This window comes from Chiloscyllium plagiosum, unplaced genomic scaffold (genome assembly GCF_004010195.1).
Source record: "Chiloscyllium plagiosum isolate BGI_BamShark_2017 unplaced genomic scaffold, ASM401019v2 scaf_6955, whole genome shotgun sequence".
Classification (NCBI taxonomy): domain Eukaryota; kingdom Metazoa; phylum Chordata; class Chondrichthyes; order Orectolobiformes; family Hemiscylliidae; genus Chiloscyllium; species Chiloscyllium plagiosum.
In genome coordinates, this window is record NW_025210637.1 from 1 (window position 1) to 18505 (window position 18505).

Below are 18505 nucleotides of genomic sequence, written 5' to 3' on the forward strand. Positions count from 1 at the left end.
ATTCAGCTTTGATAGCCATCTATAGAAAATAATTCTACAGATGTTGTTTTGGAAAATGTAGGGGGTGATGGACTTTCAAGGGAATGTACTACGATCAGCCAAGTTTCTGGTATCAAGACTGGCTCTAATGTAATTAGATTAGATTTAGATTAGATTACATTACAGTGTGGAAACAGGCCCTTCGGCCCAACAAGTCCACACCGACCTGCCGAAGAGTAACCCACCCATACCCTTACATTTACCCCTAACACTACGGGCAATTTAGCATGGCCAATTCACCTGACCTGCACATCTTTGGATTGTGGGAGGAAACAGGAGCACCCGGAGGAAACCCACGCAGACACGGGGAAAACGTGCAAACTCCACACAGTCAGTCGCCTGAGTCGGGAATTGAACCTGGGTCTCTGGCGCTGTGAGGCAGCAGTGTTAACCACTGTGCCACCGTGCCTCCCACTGAGGGGTACATCGGATTCCAAGCGATTGATTGTGATAGGGGACTCTCTAGTCAGGGTCATAGACTCATGTTTCTGCAGCCAGCAGAGAAAAATCAGAATGGTGTGTTGCTTCCCTGGTGCCAGGATCAAGGATGCCTCAGAGAGAGTGCAGAATGTTCTCAAAGGGGAGAGGGACCAGCAGGAAGTCATTGTACATATTGGTACCAACATCATAGGAAAGGAAAAGGATGAGATTCCGAAAGGAGAATATAGAAAGTTAGGCAGGAATTTAAAAAGGAGGTCCTTAAGGGTAGTAATATCTTGATTACTCCCGGTGCTATGAGCTAGTGAGGGTAGGAATAGGAGGATAGAACAGATGAGAGTATGGCTGAAGAGCTGGTGTATAGGAGAAGGATTCACATTTTTGGATCATTGAAAGATTTGAGACTGGTACAGTTGAGAAAAGAAATGAGTCAAACGGACAGGGCAGGTAGTCAAGCACTCAAAGCAGAGAACAAGATAGGACTGGTAAAATAAACTGCATTTATTTCAAAGCTGTAATTGTGTTGCTGGAAAAGTGCAGCAGGTCAGCAGCATCCAAGGAGCTGGAGAATCAACGTTTCGGGCATGAGCCCTTCTTCAGGAATGGCTCATGCCCGAAACGTCGATTCTCCTGCTCCTTGGATGCTGCCTGACCTGCTGCGCTTTTCCGGGGAATAAAATGCCCATATTCTAGCAGACTCGCCTCTTGGTCGTTTGTTCTGTGTCAGACTACTCTCCTACGAACCTGACCTTGAGAATTTTTTAAAACAACATGTTAGCAGCTCTCCTTAATTCGAGAGTGCCATTTACTCGGTCATGAGTTTCTGCAGAGGGTCTGAACTGGCAGGATATCCAATGAGCTAGTGGAATTTGGGATGCAGGATTTGCTTCTCCCTCTCTGCTGCTTTGGTTAAACATCAAGATTCTTGGACCTGAATAATACAGCTTGATGGACAATTTATTGCCATTTTTACTGGTAGCAATTTGCTCCTGATCCATGCTGCCATACTTTAATAAGACCTTGTGAATGCTCTTCAAGTATTTTCTTTGACCTGCCTGGAATGCTGGTTATTTTAGGATTGTGAAAGTGGGACCTGGCAGGGTAACTGTTTTAGTCATCAGGACACAATGCTCAGTCCATCCTAGTTGAATGTGCGGGAGTTCTGTCTGACTGCTAGTGGGGCTAGCTTTGAGTCTAACGTTAATATTTGTTTGGCCCTCTTGTTGAATCCAGAGAATGAGGTAGAGTCATTGGTAGTGGAATTTATCTAATGCTTTTATGTGTTGCTAGTGCACAGTCCAGGACTATTGTAGCACAGGAGTGTGATAACAACGGCTATTTTGTACACTAGGACATCTGTTCACTTGTAGAGGACTTTGTTATCAAATACACCTGAACTCCCTCCCATAGGTTTATAGATATCTTTCATCCTGTTGAGTTTGCCTACACCACATGGACTGCAGTAGTTCAAGAAGGCAGTTTTCCATTACCTTCTCAAGAGGAACTAGGGATGGGCAATAAATGCTGGCCCAACCAGTTCCTGCCACATGCTATGATTTAAGAAAACGTTTGCTGCGGTAGTCTGTAGAAAGCTGAGGTAGTACAGATGTTCTACACTACACTCCGTTTTGGGAAAGGTCCTGAAGAGTGGCGAGTGAGACCAGGATAATGAAACTGAGAATAAATTACTAGAAATGATGCAAGTCAAACCAATAATCACTTGAAATAGTTTATTTTAATTATCAAAACTCTGTTGGTTTTTCCCTTTTGTGGAATATGGATATTTTGTGGAATATGGACACAGGAACAGGCCCTGAGGCGCACCAAGCCTGAGCCAATTCCTAGCCCTTATTTAAACCTGCTACTTATTATCCATGTGAGGTTTCTAACCCTCTGGTTGTCTACAGTCCACATCTATCAAGATGCGCCTTAAATATTGCTAACATACCTGCTTCCTCCACCTCTACTGGTAATGTGTTCGTGCCCTATGTTTTCACAGGAACATGCCTAATCAGCTGCTCTTCAAAAGACTCCCACATCTCAGATGTGGATTTGCCCTCAAGCAGCCACTCCACTCCACATTCTCCAATTCTTGCCTAATTCAGTTATAGTTGGCGTTCTCCAAATTTGACACCTTCATCCAAGATCCACTGTTATCCTTATCCACAAGTATCTGAAAACGTATAGAATTATGATCCCTTTCATTGATGTGTTCAGACACGTTATGATGTGTCTGGAGCAGATGGGATTTGCACCTTTTGGTCTCAAGGTGGGGACATTTCCACTGTGCCCAAAAGCCTGTTTGTTTTTAAACAGGATAATTAGTGGAGTGCCACAGGGGTTAGTGCTAGGGCAACACTTATTTAAAGCATACAGGAAATCCTCTATATTCATTAAATCATAAATTGTGAATTCACCCATCCACACCCAAAAATAAATAACAAAAATCAACATCAAGGAAAATTTACATCTGCAATGCTTTTAACTATTTTAATCTATTTTTAATGAGCTCCGCTGTCATGAATTTCATCATTTGTGGTGGTTCTCTGGAATGGAGCCCTCGTGGATGTAGAGGAATGACTTGCCAAAGGAAAGTGAAAGGTACTAAAGTCAAGTTTGCAGATGAGACTAAAATAATTGTGAAGATGTGAGGATGAGACAGCCTGCAGAGTTTATCAAATCGGAAAAAACGTGATGGATTATGATGTAGGAAAATGTGAGGTTATACACTTGGACAGGAAGAATAAAAGAGCTGAATATTGTTTAAATGAAGAAGACATGAAGAAAGCTACAGAACAAAGGGATCTGGGAGTTTATATTTATGAATCTCTCAACTAGCAAGTTCAGATAATAGAGAAGGCAATGGAATGTTAACCTTCCATTTCAAGGGAAATGGAGTATAAAAGTAGTGAGCGTTTGCTAAAACCAAACAAAGCATTAATCAGGTTCCACCTGGAATACGGTAAACAGTTTTGCACCCCTTTAAGGAAAGATATATTGGCATTAGAGGGAGGCTAATCAGTCTGATAATAGGTATGGAGGAACTGTCTTTGAGGTAGAGTACTGTACTTGTTGGCATTTAGATGAATGAAAGACAACTTTATTGAAACATACAAGATGCTTAGGATTTGACAGGTTGGATGTGGAAATGTTTTTTCTTGTTGGACAGTCTTGGACCAACATAATCTCCGAATAAGAGGGGACACGTTTTAAGAAGGATAAGGAATTTCTTTGGAGGCTGGCATTAAGTATATTCAAGATTGAAATATACAGATCAAATATGTGGGGAGTGTTAAGGGTTGTGGGGAAGTTAAGGGTATTAAGGGAATTAAGGGCTGTGGTGCAAAGGCAGCAAAGTGGAGTTGAGGATTATCAGATGAGCCACTATTTCATTGGCACAGTATACCACATGGGCTGAATGGCCTACTTATACATCTTATGATGCAGGATTTGAATGTAAATAGTGTAAAGAGCACATGGCACTGCAGGTTAAAATGGGCGGCACGGTGCTCAGTGGTTAGCACTGCTGCCTCACAGCACCAGGGTCCCAGGTTCGATTCCAGCCTGGGCGACTATCTGTGTGGAGTTTGCACATTCTCCCCGTGTCTGCGTGGGTTTCCTCAGGGTGCTCCGGTTTCCTCCCACAGTCCAAAGATGTGCAGGTCAGGTGAATTGGCCATGCTAAATTACCCATAGTGTTAGGTGCATCAGTCAGAGGGAAATGGATCTGAGTGGGTTGCTCTTCGGAGGGTCGGTGTGGACTGTTTGAGCCGAAGGACCTGTTTCCACACTGTAGGGAATCTAATCAAATCTAATCTAAACCACCATTGGTGTATATCCAAGTCTCCATATCATGGTGAAGGATAATGAACAGATAATCTACTTTGGTTAAGGGATAATCAGTTACCAGGCTAGAGTGAATGAAACATAGTTGTTTAAGCAGGTTGATTAAAATAATGACACACCTCCCAGGCAGGTGGTGGCAGGTTCACCACCAATGTGCCACGCTTCTCTTTGGAATTAAGTTGATGTCTAAACAGGTTGAATAAAATGGTGACACACATTTGGAGCAGATGGGACTTGAACTTGGCCTCTGAGGTAAGACTCTATCATTACTCCACAAGAGCCCTTGAAGTTAAGTTTATTGTTAGAGGTAGTACTAGTATAATTCAAAATGAAATCAAGAGGTGCTATTTCTTAAAGTGGTGTAGAAACTTGAACACCCCTCTTCAAACAGCTGGTTTTGCTGGATCATTTGAAATATCAATAGATTTTTGGCTGTGGAGCAGAGAGAATAACGGGATTAAGGTATGGGTCAGCCTCGATGCCATTTTATGGCAGCACAGGCCCAGCTGGCTGATACATGTTCAACGTTTGTGCGAAGATTTGTAGCTCGTTGTGGTTCTGTTCGTCGTGCTGGAAGTTTTTGTTGCAAACGTTTCGTCCCCTGGCTAGGCGACATCATCAGTGCTTGGGAGCCTCCTGCGGAGCACTTCTTTGATGTTTCCTCCGGTGTTTAAAGTGGTCTGTCCCTGCCGCTAGCCAGGGGACGAAATGTTTGCAACAAAAACTTCCAGCTCGGCGAACAGAACCACAACAACTTGTTCAACTTTGTGACTGCAATCCATGTTCAGCTTTCTTCTGTCAAAATTCACATGTATAGAGAAATGGGCATAAGGGTTGACAGTTTGCCTGAGGTGAAAAGATTATTGAATTCTCTAATATCATTGAGTACAGCACTTAATATGATATCAGTTCTCCCTAAATCTGAACTTTTAAAACCGATTCCAATCACAAGCAGCCATCTAAAGGCCAGTGGGTCTATTGTTACTTAAAGCTGATTGCTTGAGAAATAAGTTGAGGTCTATTTTGTGCTCTTAGGCACCTGCTCCAGAACCAGCTCCAACAAGACCTGTCAGTACAGGGGAATCCGAATTGCTTGGTCGTGGTCGACAGAGAGGGCCCTCTGGAGCAGTGGGACGCAAAGATGGTGAGGCTATGTTAAAATGTACATCCTAATAGACTAAATTTAATAACTTCTACGTGTAAATCATCTTTGGACAGTCGGTTATGCTTGTGAAAGGAAAATGGAGGCAGTCATGTGTGCAAAGTTTGTTCCGAAGTCTCTCCAGTTTCTCTGTCAAGACTGAAGTCATGTAATGTCATATGTGCATAATGATCTGCACTTGAGAAACTTGCTGGAGCTTTTTGGTTGATGTGAATCTTATTAATCTGTCTCATGACATTATTGCATAACTTATTCTGTTCTTGTCTCAACTAGACCATTAGTGAAGCAATTGTATTCATAAACCTTTTTGTTCCAGATGTTGTATCTTGGTAACCCCAATATTTGCACAACATGTATACCTGGTACATTGCACCTTGAAAGATTTTTAAAAAACAAATACCATTTTGCCAGTTTTCCAATTTCAAGTGAAGCCAGCCAATTGCTGTCAATATTCTTTAAAAAAATATTCGGGGCTTAAAAAGAAATGCATATTGATACTTGGAGCACAAGACGTTGAACTATTTCTTCTGAAATAATTATGTTGGATGTCCTTGTTTGTCGAATGTCGGAATTGCTGACTCCAGAAATTAATATTCTGTCGTTTGTTTATAATGAGTTTGTGCCATTCTGAATTAAGGTCATTAAATATTCCTCTTTTAATTTGTTGAATAGCATCCACAACAAATGAAAAGGACTTCAATGAAATTCATCAAGATTAATAAAGTAATTCTTCTGGATTTTAATTGTTTGACTTAATTTTGTTTCCTGTAAATATTGCAGTTGTTGAGGTGATATCTGCTGGATTTAAAGAGATGTCATTGGCAGAAAGAGGTGGACGTCGGCGAGACTTCCATGATTTTGGAGTGAACACAAGGAAGGCAATGGAGCATGTCAAAGAGTCCAAAACTGGTAAATGCTGGAGTAGAGTAGTTGAATCTTCATTTGAGATTGCTTGTGCTGAGGATCACTTTCTATAGCTAAATCTTTTATCATGTACTAAGTTTTCTTGTAACCCAGATGGAAAAATGATCAAATTGCTTATTTCAAATCAAAAGTAGAAACAAAGAAAATAGCAGCAATAAGCCACTTAGGACAGTGAAGAAGGCATCGGTATGCTTGCCTTTATTGGTCAGTACATTGTGTATAGGAGTTGGGAGGTCATTTGGCTGTACAGGTCATTGGTTGGGCCACTATTAGAATATTGCATGCAGTTATGGTCTCCCTGTAATAGGAAGAATGTTATGAAATTTGAAAGAGTTCAGAAAAGATTTACAAGGATGTTGCCAGAATTGGAGGGTTTGAGCTATGGGGAGAGACTGAATAGGCTGGGACTATTTTTCCCTGGAGTGTCAGAGCCTGAGGGATGACTTTTTAAGAGGTTTCTAAAACTCATGAGGGGTATGGATAGCGTAAATAAAGAAGGTATTTTTGGAAAGGGGTGTGCCCAAAATTGAAGATGAGAGGGGAACGATTTTTAAGAGACCTAACGGGCAACTTCTTCACACAGAGGATGGTGTGTGTCTGTGTGTGTAATGAGCTACCAGAGGAAGTGGTGGAGACAGGTAGAATTACAACATTTAAAAGGGATTTGGGTGGGTATATGAAGAGGAACAGATTAGAGGGATATGGGCCAAATGCTGGCAAATGGGACTAAATTAATTTAGGATCTCTGGTTAGCATGGACATGTTGGAATGAAGGGATTGTTTCCATGTTGCACTTGGGGGTGGCATGGTGGCTCAGTGGTTAGCACCATTGCCTCTCAGCACGAGGGACTCAGGTTTGATTCCAGCCTAGCGACTGTCTCTGTGTGGAGTTTGCGCATTCTCCCTGTGTCTGCGTGCGTTTCCTCCGGGTGCTCGGGTTTCCTCCCACAATTCAAAGATGTGCAGGTCAGGTGAATTGGCCATGCTAAGTTGCCCATAGTGTTCAGTGATGTGCACATTAGTTGCATTGGCCAGGGGGAAATATAGGGTAGAGGAATGGGTCTGGGTGGGTTACACTTCAGAAGGTCGATGTGGACCTGTTGGGCCGAAGGGCCTGTTTCCACACTGTCAGGATTCTTTGACTCTATTCAAGCCTGCTGCACTATTCAATATGATCATGGCTGACCATCCTGTTACTGTTTTGTCCCCTTAACCTTTGATCCCTTTAGCCCTCAAAACTGTATCTAACTACTTTGTGGCTTAAAAAATTCAGCTTTTTACTTTATTGCTCTCTATTAATTTCATTTTTTTTCTCTAATTTTCTTACTCTACGATTGTTTTAAATTTTGACTTTGTCTACTTTTCCTAACCTTCCAGCTTTTAAAGATCTTCATGGAATTCGTTCTAGTTTTGCAGGATTCAACATTAACATCAGTTTTTCCTTTTCCATGGCTTTTGCAATAGTACAAACAAATTGTTTTGTCTTGCTTTGATTGCCATCAGCAATCCAGATCAAACAGCTATTACTGTAGTAGATGTGATTTTAGTCATTTTTAACTGTTTGGAGTCTTAAAAATTTAGTGGGGGAGGATTAGAATCATGAACAATTGTGGCACAGAGTCTTTTGATGCAGTAAGTCTAGGGTTTTTTCCTGGTCACCTAGTGAAGATGTAGACTCTGTTCAGTGATCGGTCAATAAGCACTCACAATCGGTCTGGTTCTTTAAGACTTCATTCTTTATTCCTTACAGCCGGGTACAGAGCATCCGGAAACACAGAGGTTATACACTTCCGTGTTCCTCAGAGGACCTGCACACATGGCTTAAAACAAAGATGTTTTTATACTTTTCTTAAAGAAAGGTACAGGCTATGATTGCATAGTACATTCCAACAATTACCAATCAATGCACAATATTGCTTTATTTGACAGTTACTTAGTCCAATGATATTTTCTGGGAACCAACTTTGTTTTCCAACATTCAGGCCGAGCCACTGCACCTGCATCTGTCGGGTGGCCAGTAATGGCTTATCTAGTCTAGTTATTTCTATGCTGTAAAGGGAGCTGCTAATCTCTGTTGAAGCAGACTGTGGTTAGTCAATTATACAGCTATAGCAGAATTGTCAATTTGCAGCCTAGAAGCCATTTTATTGCCACCTAAGTTATTAAGAACATCTGTTAAGTGGTTGTTCCTGACAACACCTAGTTACCTCTGCCTGTATTCAGATTGCAGATCCTCAATAGTGAAATCCATTTCTCAATCTCAAGCTATTTTTTAAGTAACTACCATTTTAAGTAACAATTTATAACAATATTCACAGTTAATAACCATTTCCAATGTTAAGAATTTTTTTGAATTTTTGATCCTTATTATAATCTAATTTTAACAAGTGACAATCAAAATATTTACCTTGTTCCAGCCTTTTGTTACTCTGGTTGGGATGCCCAAAGTTGCAGGGTATTCCTATTATGATTTAAGTCTTCTATCAGTTGAAATGATTTGCTTTTGTTTTATCTATGCCTCTTTAAACAAATTCTAGGTTCTGTATTTAGTGTACTTGATTCACTTTAAGCTCTTCACCTATGAACCTATCTTTTTTTCTTGTGCAGTTGAAGATTTATTGTATTCCAGTTCCAAGAAATATTGCTTCTTGGAATCTAGTCTGTCCTGAAATCTTTTATAATCCTGTACATGAGCATGTTTGTCTACTGTTTCTAAATTCAAATCCTTTATTTGTAAATCAGAAAAACCTCAATATAGACGTCTACAACTCCACATATCAAATCCCTAAAAACAAATACCTATGTTAGAGTTCAAACAGCAAAATCTAACTGTTTGATTTTGAAGCATTTTCCCATTCATTCCCACATGTTTACTCTTTTCCATTTAATTTTTTTTCCCTTTCATTTCCTTTAGCATTGAGACAGTTTTTTGTTTTCCCTCGCTTTCCTTGGATTCTCTACTTTGGCACCATATTTTTGTCTAACAGCAGAAGTTATCATTCATAGGTTAAAGGGGCAGAAGTAAACCATTTGGCTTACACAGTTTCAGGTTGATTAGTTCAGGCTATGAAGTATTGTTACTGTTGCCATACAGGGAGTCATTAATCTTTTATGTTTTCAGGTGTTTCTGGAAGTCTAATACGATTGATAACAAACTATATTCGCCTAAGCTCTCGCCCGCAGTGGGCTCTGTATCAGTACCATGTGGATTATAATCCTCAAATGGAATCAAGGCGTTTGCGAACAGTACTATTGTTTATGCATGACAAAATTCTTGGTACAACTCGTGTATTTGATGGTTCAATCTTATTCCTGCCTAAAAAACTGGAAAAGAAAGTAAGTTAAATGTTGAGTATTCATGACATTTTATGGAAATGTAATTATTGTTGAAAATTATAATGAAAAGAAAAACAATGGGTTGATGTTTTCTTCCTGTGATCAACAGCCAGAGATTGAATTGTAATATAAAGGAACAAAAACAAATTACTGTAGAAACTCAACAGGTCTGGCAGAATCTGTGGAGAGAAAAGTCAATATTGAGGTCCAGTAACTGTTTGGCTTTTTCTCTACAGATGCAGTAGGTAGATTGTTGGTCTCGGGGGAATTGAGGGATATGGAGAGCAAGTGGGAAAGTGGTTATGAAGCCCAAGATTAACCATGATTTTGTTGAAGGTTGTGGCAGTTTTGACTGGCTGTATAGTCTGCTTCATCTCTTGTGGAAATATAGTCACTGTTGCAATGTAAGAAATATCAATGTTCAGTAGCAGCATTGTATAGCATCAGCAAGATATGCTGCAGCAACTTGGCAAGTCTCCTTTTGTCATTTTCCAATTTGCATCCTTTGCCATCTTGAATGACAAAGAAAGCAGATGTGTGGAAATGCTACAAATTCGTTTCTCTCCAAGCCACTCACAATATGGTCGTGAACTTCAGTGTCGCTGGGTCAAAATGTTGGATATCGCTTCCTTAAGAGCATTATGGATGTGGCTACATGGACAGCAATGGTTCAAGAAGACAGTTCACCATTACTTTCTTCAAGGCAATTCTGATGGGCAATAAATGCTGGCCTAACCAACAGAGCACTTATTCTGTGAAAGAATAATAAGAAAGGCAGCTAATTTAGGTATAGCAAGCTATGGGCCTCGTGTAGAAAAGTGGGACTAATGTAGACTGTGCTGTATTTCTTACTGTAGAGTCTGTGCTTCTGTGACTGTGTGGTTGTGGAAGGTCAATCATTGAACAGTTTAAGATAGGAATTGATGGGTTTACTGAACAGGCTATTTTTATGCTGTTGACTGAGGGATAAATATTGGGTGGAACAGCCTGGGTGACTACCCTTCTTTTCAAAATAGTGGCATGGAATCTTCCTGTATTCACTTGCAAGAGTGAATGTGACTTCCATTTGATGATTCTTCCTACGGTATAGTTCTCCCTCAGTTCTGATAGGATTATCATTGTGAGCTTGTTTACTAGTGCATTGACTTTCCAATGCAAGCTGCTGAGTCCCAGGACCGACGTTCATTCAGAAACCATTGGAAAAATGGCTTTTCAAACTTTGAAGGTATTACTTCCTATAACAATAAGGATGAACTTGGTGTTAAACATGAAAAAAAATTGAGTTTTAATAAAACTTGTCATCTGTTCTTTAATTGTAAGGTCACTGAACTACTGAGCCAGACACGTGATGGCCAGAATGTGAAGGTAACAGTTACTTTGACCAATGAATTGCCTCCAACATCTCCAACATGCCTTCAGTTTTACAATATTGTGTTCAGAAGGTAAGCAGTTGAAAGTGTCTTTGACCTGGAAACTATTTAGGACTGTGGGGACTAAAGTATCTCACTCCAGTTGAACCAGTACAGGCATGAGTAGGATAGTTCCCTGTGGTTGCAATACGTGAATCTGGGACTTAATTACACTTTCAAATTGAAGTGAGTGTCCTCCCTTTGGGATTTAAGTATTATCATTTTGGTACACCACTGTTTTCCAAGTGTTCAAGTATAGCCTGAGGAGTGCTCCAGTTACTTGAGAGGGCTTGGATCAAAAGTGGAGTTTGCACTAATTTTGTGCAAAACAAACTTCTACTTAGAGTATTCTATTTATAAGACACAAGTTATGATATGTCTTCACAGCTTGTCAGATAACCGGCTGATTTAAAAAAAAATCAAATGAGCTGGATTGATCTTGTGATGTTTTATAATTGAGATTTAAATAATTAGAAGCTTATCTAATCTTGCAGGAAGTGTGCCTCGACAAGAAAACTGAAGCTGGAGTCTGTTAGAAATTTACAGTTTGGTTAATTTGATTTAAAATTCTTTTTGTACTTGCTGTTTTACACAGATTCTATTGAGTTGTCATTTCAAAACTCACTTCTCGTTCCTTAACAAAATTTATGAAATTCTTTGCAGGCTTTTAAAGATGATGTCCTTGCAGCAAATTGGCCGAAACTATTACAACCCTCAGGATCCCATTATGATTCCACAACACCGGTATGCAAAAGTAACACAGTTGCAAAAGTAGTCCTCCAATGTATTATGCTCATTAATCTTCCCTTTTACTGGGTGAGTTGAGATTGTGTAGTCTTCAGTTGCAGCAGTGTTAGAAGTAAAAGATATGAGTTAGGTTGTTCAGACATTCAGTAATTCCAAATACTTTTTTTTTTATTGCTGCTTGTGAATCTATATAATCTTTTTTTCAAACCAATCTATAATCAAACCTTGCATCAGGATAGAATTGCAGATTAAAAGCCTGTCTGTTATTGCTACAGCTAGAAGAATTGAGAAACGTATGGGAATTACATTCAGATGTAACTAACTAAAATCAAACTAAATTTCACAAGGGAATAAAGTATCAGAAATTTTACAACCGTGGTGAATATTGTGGTATTTTCCACTACTACAGAATCATGGTTTGGCCAGGATACACCACTTCAATTCTGCAGTACGAGAACAGTGTCATGTTATGTGCAGATGTCAGTCACAAGATTCTACGTAGCGAAACTGTACTTGATGTGATGTATCAATTATATGAGCAGTTTGGTGAACACCGGTTTCAGGAGGCCTGCTCAAAGGAGCTAATCGGAGTCATAGTTCTTACCAGGTAAGATCCGGATTGTGTTAATGAGGGTATCTGGGTGCTTTACTTCACATCAGTGTCGTGCAGTACCATATTTGTCTTTGCTTTGGGCTGTTTCTTCTTTCTGCTAGCTTTTAGATTTAAGCATATTTTTATGATCTTGTAAGAAATGGTGTGATTCTATTTTCTAAATATGGGGTTGGATTTCAAGCTGGTGCCATATGGGTATACTTTTACTTTGGGAAAAAAATAGACAAGGCCATAGTGCTTCTGTGACCTAATTCAGTATGTGTTAGAGCAAATGGCTTTCAAGCCCCTTGGATCCATGCTGTGGGGTTTATGACTAAGAATAAACATTTCAAAGGCAGTAGCTTGCTTTTGGTTTAGAATAATCAAGGATTGACTTTAGTTTGGAAACGCCCAGGATTTGAAGCTTTTAAGACCGTTTTGAAAAAGAACGGTCGTGAGCACAATATTTTTAATCATTCAAAGGATAAGCATGTCACTGGTGAGGTTAGCATTTATTGCCCATCCTTAATTGCCTAATTAAGAGTCAATCACATTGCGGTGGGTCTGGAGTCACATATAGGCCAGACTGGTTAAAGGTGGTAGTTTCCTTCCTGAAAGGGGCATTAGTGAACCAAGTGGGTTCTTCCAACAAGTGCAATAGTTTCATAGTCACCTTTTAGAATCTTAATTCCTGATATTTGTTGAATTCAAATTCCCCTGTCTGCCACAGTGAGATTTGAACCCAGGTCCGCAGAACATTACCTGGGTCTCTGGGAATTAACAGTCCAGTGATGATATCACTAGGCCTCCCCATATATTCCACACTTGCAAGAAACCGTAGGCCAGTTCAGGAGAGCTTGTTACCGCGGTGTGAAAGTTTAACTGGTGAAACTTCCAGAAATTGACAGATTATTAAGCAACTAACGAAGGCTTTCAGTTTTGAGTATTCGTGTAAGGAAGACTCCACAGAACTGGGAAAGAAGCAGTTAAGTCAAACCTAAAGAGTTGATAGAAGGTCTTTTTTTCAAAACTTGAAGCACTAATTGATGGTGTTGGGGAATAGATGAGACTGGCTGTAGTTTTAAGATCTTTTATCAGTGTTTCTATATTTAAATAGCTTGTTTTGTTTTCCTCTGTGTAATAAATGGAGATTTCCTTTATAAGGAAACAGTCTTTTGTACATGTCATGTGTTGAATGACCACCATAATAAATAAAAACAAAATCTATCGAACCACATTTCATTCTGGGGTCTGACTTGGCCAGTAGTAAATTCCACTTAGATCACAGTAATGTATTCATTCATCAACTCATTCAGTCATCATGGTGACTCCTAGGTACAACAACAAGACTTACCGAATTGATGACATTGATTGGGTTCAAAATCCACGAAACACCTTTAAAAAAGCAGATGGATCTCAAATCAGCTACATAGAATATTACAAGAAGGTACAACCATGTTGCATTAATCTTCAGTTTAAAAAAAAAGTTCTGATATGTCAATTTCTTTAATTTTTGACCAATATGTTGAAAGGTTAGGAATGTGAGAGAATTTGAGTTACACCTTTTTTTTTAATTTTTTCATAGCAATATAGTACAGACATCACTGATCTGAACCAGCCAGTGCTTGTCAGTCAGCCCAAAAGACAAGGACCTGGAGGTACTACTATAGGACCCATCTGCCTCATTCCAGAGCTCTGCTATCTTACAGGTAATAGGAATTGAAAAGATGGGCTAATTTGGGGCGATATGTAATAATTATTTTGTGTGCATAACTCAGTTTGAAAGCATATTCCATGTCAAAGAGTGCGTCTTGTTGATAATGTCACATTCTGGTGGCATGGCAGTGCCTTTGAAATAATTCATTACCTTCAAGTCACTGAAGCATGGTTTTTGAGATTGGCTAACTATACCAAAGAGAGTTAAACCTGCGACCTTTTCCCTATTTAGTTTCCACATTTCTCATTCTGGAAGCCGCTAGGAGGAGATGTAAATGTTGTAAACTAGACTTTTACAGTTGTAACTTAGCATTTAACCATAATTGTCAGCACATGCTGTAAAATATTGTATAGATTTGTTTCATTGGTTGTGAATTGAAGTATGCTGGCCCAAGGGACATCTAGTTTGTCTGCTGAATATTTGATCTGTACTGAAATTAGGTCTTGGTGTGAAAAGATGATTTGCTGCGATAGCTGCACTTTCAAAATGCATAATAAGCTTCAGAGTGCAGCTTGTGAATGTAGAACTGTGTGTCAAAATCATCATTAAAATGTGGCTCCGTCCTTCTCGTGCCCTTGTTTGGGTTTAATTCATATAGCATGAAGTAGCAGCTGCACTTGATTCAGCAGCGGCATTCAGTATCAATATTTTGGCTGATCCTCAGTGTTGCCTTCCATGGCAGCACTTGCCTCTGAGTAAGCAAGGTTCTGTCGCATACCAGGTTCTAAGGACAAAATAATCAGTGAAACTGCAATGCTGAGAGGATACTGCACTAGTGGAGATGCAGTACTTCAAAAAGCAGTGTTTAAGCAAAGGCTGACAGCCTCCTCTGGTAAATAATTTCATTGAAGAAGAGCAAGCAAATTATCCAAAATCTTTGCCAATATTTATCCCTGAATCAACACCACAAAAACGTATGATCTGGTCATTTTTACTTTGCTGTTTTAGAGTTTGCCAAATGCAGTTGGCTACTGTTTCCTATATTACAACAATGACGATACCATAAAGAAACACTTCATAGGCCAGAAAATGATGTATGTGAAAGGCACCGTTGTAAATTCATGTTTTCTTTCTTTATAATTTACAGGAATGACTGACAAAATACGTTCCGATTTCAATGTTATGAGAGACCTGTCTGTGCATACAAGATTAACACCAAAACAAAGAGAACAGCGGTTATGCCGTTTCATGGACTACATTCAAAAGTACGTTCTTAAATGAAATTAAATTTGGAAAAAAATAATCTGGTGATCATAAGTATGAGAATTTTTGTAATGTAGCCCATTGTCGTAAAATATTGAAGCCATTTCTTTCAGTGGGCTATGGTAAAATGTTTCAATTTGTCAATTATTTTAATTGTCTTTTCTGATTCTCTATTCTCTCTTAGGTCAGCAGATTAAAGTTTTTAAATACTTTTTAATTTCAAGTAAAAACCAAAAGAACTCTGCTGTAAATCAGACAAAAATAGAAATTGCTGAAAAAGCTCAGCGGGTTTGGAAGATCTGCAGAGAGTAATCGGAGTTAACATTTCAGGTTATGTGACCCATCCTCGGACCTGCTGAGCTTTTCTAGCAATTTCTATTCTTGTCTGTCTTTTAATTTCAATATTTACTGCAGTCAGTTCTACCACATTTTCTTTGGCCTTCATAGTTTGAGCCAAGCCAACATTGGAACTCTAGTCTGAACCTGGTTGCACTACTTACATTAAGATGTACTGTAATTTAAGTTCTAGCTTTTTAATAAGTCTGACGTTGGGGTACACCAATTTGTGTAATTTATTCAATGTACAAGGAGTATATGGCGCAGAAATGGACCATTTTGAAAATTGTTCAATGTCAGTGTTTATATTTAGGATTTCATTCTGCTATCTGGCTTTACAGCATCAGATTATTTTCTGTGTTCACCTGGTCTACTTAATAAACTCATGGGATAGTTCTGGCTCTCAAAAGCAGCAGATTTTCTCAAAATAGTCACTATGATCTGAACTCTGTTACACTTTGTTTTGAATTCATGTAGGGGAATTTCTTTTCTGCATTGACTGAAACTGAAGTAGACTTATAGATTTGCTGTTATTAGGTTACAATGATTTTTAAACTTCTTAAAAACAGGGATGATAATGTCCAGAAGGAACTCTCTGATTGGGGTCTCCAGTTTGATACTGAGTTGCACTCGTTGTCTGGTCGAGTTGTGCCTTCAGAGAAGATCCACCAAGGTGGAAAAATGGTAATGTGCATTAGAAATCTCACCCAGATTGCAAATGGATGTAAGTTTGTTTATGTCCACATAAGGAGCTAAGTTCTACATCTAAATAGTTCTCTAAGCTACTCCATAGTACTAAATTGCTTCAGCATCGAATCACTGCTAGTGGTTAAGCATAATGTGACAATACCCTCTGAAGGTAAATGCATGGAGTCAAGTGTCACCTGTTTTCAACCATTGGTCATGAATGTCTTATTTCAGGCAATATATTAGATTGTCTACTGTATTGTGAGCTGCAATATGTAGCTTGTGCAAGAAATTATTGACATTAAGTGCATAAAAGTTAATTTAAGAGCAAGCATTTGTTACAATGGGCAGTCTTGATGGAAAAGTGAGTGACTTTTAGAAATTTGGATTTATTATTAGCATGACTTTAGTTCCTTTGTTCCCAGGCTAGAGATGGCCGTTCATTTCCTTGTGACTTTTTAAAAATCATTTAACTAAATCCTGATTTGTGTTTGATCTTACCTAATATAGGGCAGCAAGGGTGTGTGTGCAAAGAGGGAGGGGATGGAGGTGTTGGAGGAGGAAAGACTGACTGCATTTTGCTGTCAGTGATCATAACTGCATTAGGTTCAAGATTGTTATGGACGAGGGTTGGCCTGAAGTCAAAGTAATTGCCTAATTTAGCATGTTTGAGGCTTCATTCCCAAATTTCTTGGTTTTCTCTTGACTTTTTCTTCTGTGATGTATAGTTTAGGCATGTGTTGGAAAAAGCTATTTTTGTATGTTTTTGTTTAGTTGCACCTTTTATGCTCTGATTTAAGTTTTATATTGTGTGGATTCCATTGCTTTTCAGTTTGACTATAATCCTCAAGCAGCAGAGTGGTCCAGAGAAACCAGAGGCGCATACCTGATTAATCCTATTCCACTGGAAAATTGGGTGCTGATTTTTACCCGAAGAAATGTTGATGTAGCTCGGAGCCTTTTCCAAACTCTAGGCAAAGTAGTAAATGCAATGGGCATTAGAATGGAAAAGCCATTAATGTAAGTACTCAACCATACTTGTATGGTTCATACTGAATGCACTGTTAGTCTTCATACTCCTGACAATTCTTGGAACATGAAAAGAAATGGACCATTTAATCCTCGAGCCTGCGGCCTGACTCAGATTGTGGCTGATCTGTGACTTGACTTGAAATATTTACCATAACAGATTTTGCTTAAGCAAAACAAATTAACAATAGTTAAAATTAACAGTTGACCTAATTTGCTGGAGAATTCTAAACCTCTATTACCCATGACTTGTATCATAACATGGCGGTACGCTGGTTCAGTGGTTAGCGCTGTTGCCTCATGGCACCGGGGACCTGGGTTTGATTTCACCCTCGGGTGACTGAGCAAACTCCACACGGGCGTTGTCCCCATGCCTGTGGGGTTTCCTCAAGGTGCTCCTGTTTCCTCCCATGTTCCAAAGATGTGCGGGGAGAAAGTGAGGTCTGCAGATGCTGGAGATCAAAGTTGAAACTTTATTGCTGGAACAGCACAGCAGGCCAGGCAGCACCCAGGGAACAGGAGATTCGACGTTTCGGGCACAGGCCCTTCTTCAGGAATGAGCAGAGAATGTTCAGCAGGAGAAGATAAAAGGTAGGGAGGAGGGACTTGGAGGAGGGGCGTTGGAAATGTGATAGGTGGAAAGAGGTCAAGGTGAGGGTGATAGGTCGGAGTAGGATGGAGGCGGAGAGGTCAAGAAGAAGACTGCAGGTCAAGAAGAAGACTGCTAAATGTGATAGGTGGAAAGAGGTCAAGGTGAGGGTGATAGGTCGGAGTAGGATGGAGGCGGAGAGGTCAAGAAGAAGACTGCAGGTCAAGAAGAAGACTGCTAAATGTGATAGGTGGAAAGAGGTCAAGGTGAGGGTGATAGGTCGGAGTAGGATGGAGGCGGAGAGGTCAAGAAGAAGACTGCAGGTCAGGAAGGCGACGTGGTCGACGGTGCCCTCCACCGCATCTCCTCCACTTCCCGCTCCTCCGACCTTGAGCCCCGCCCCGCAATCGCCACCAGGACAGAACCCACTGGTCCTCACCTACCACCCCAC

General features: G+C 39.8%; 1 protein-coding gene across 1 annotated transcript; it reads left to right on the forward strand.

Moving 5' to 3' along the window:
- Positions 1-5358: 5358 nt before the first annotated feature.
- On the forward strand, positions 5359-17460 carry LOC122546934 (piwi-like protein 1; the record flags this gene model as incomplete). The annotated part of the gene is made up of 11 exons (XM_043685544.1): positions 5359-5467; positions 6266-6394; positions 9531-9745; positions 11066-11187; positions 11818-11898; positions 12311-12508; positions 13829-13940; positions 14079-14202; positions 15298-15415; positions 16319-16433; positions 17269-17460. Coding segments are annotated over 11 exons (1515 nt in total), but the record flags the coding sequence as incomplete, so codon positions are not given.
- Between the last annotated feature and the right edge of the window lie 1045 nt (positions 17461-18505).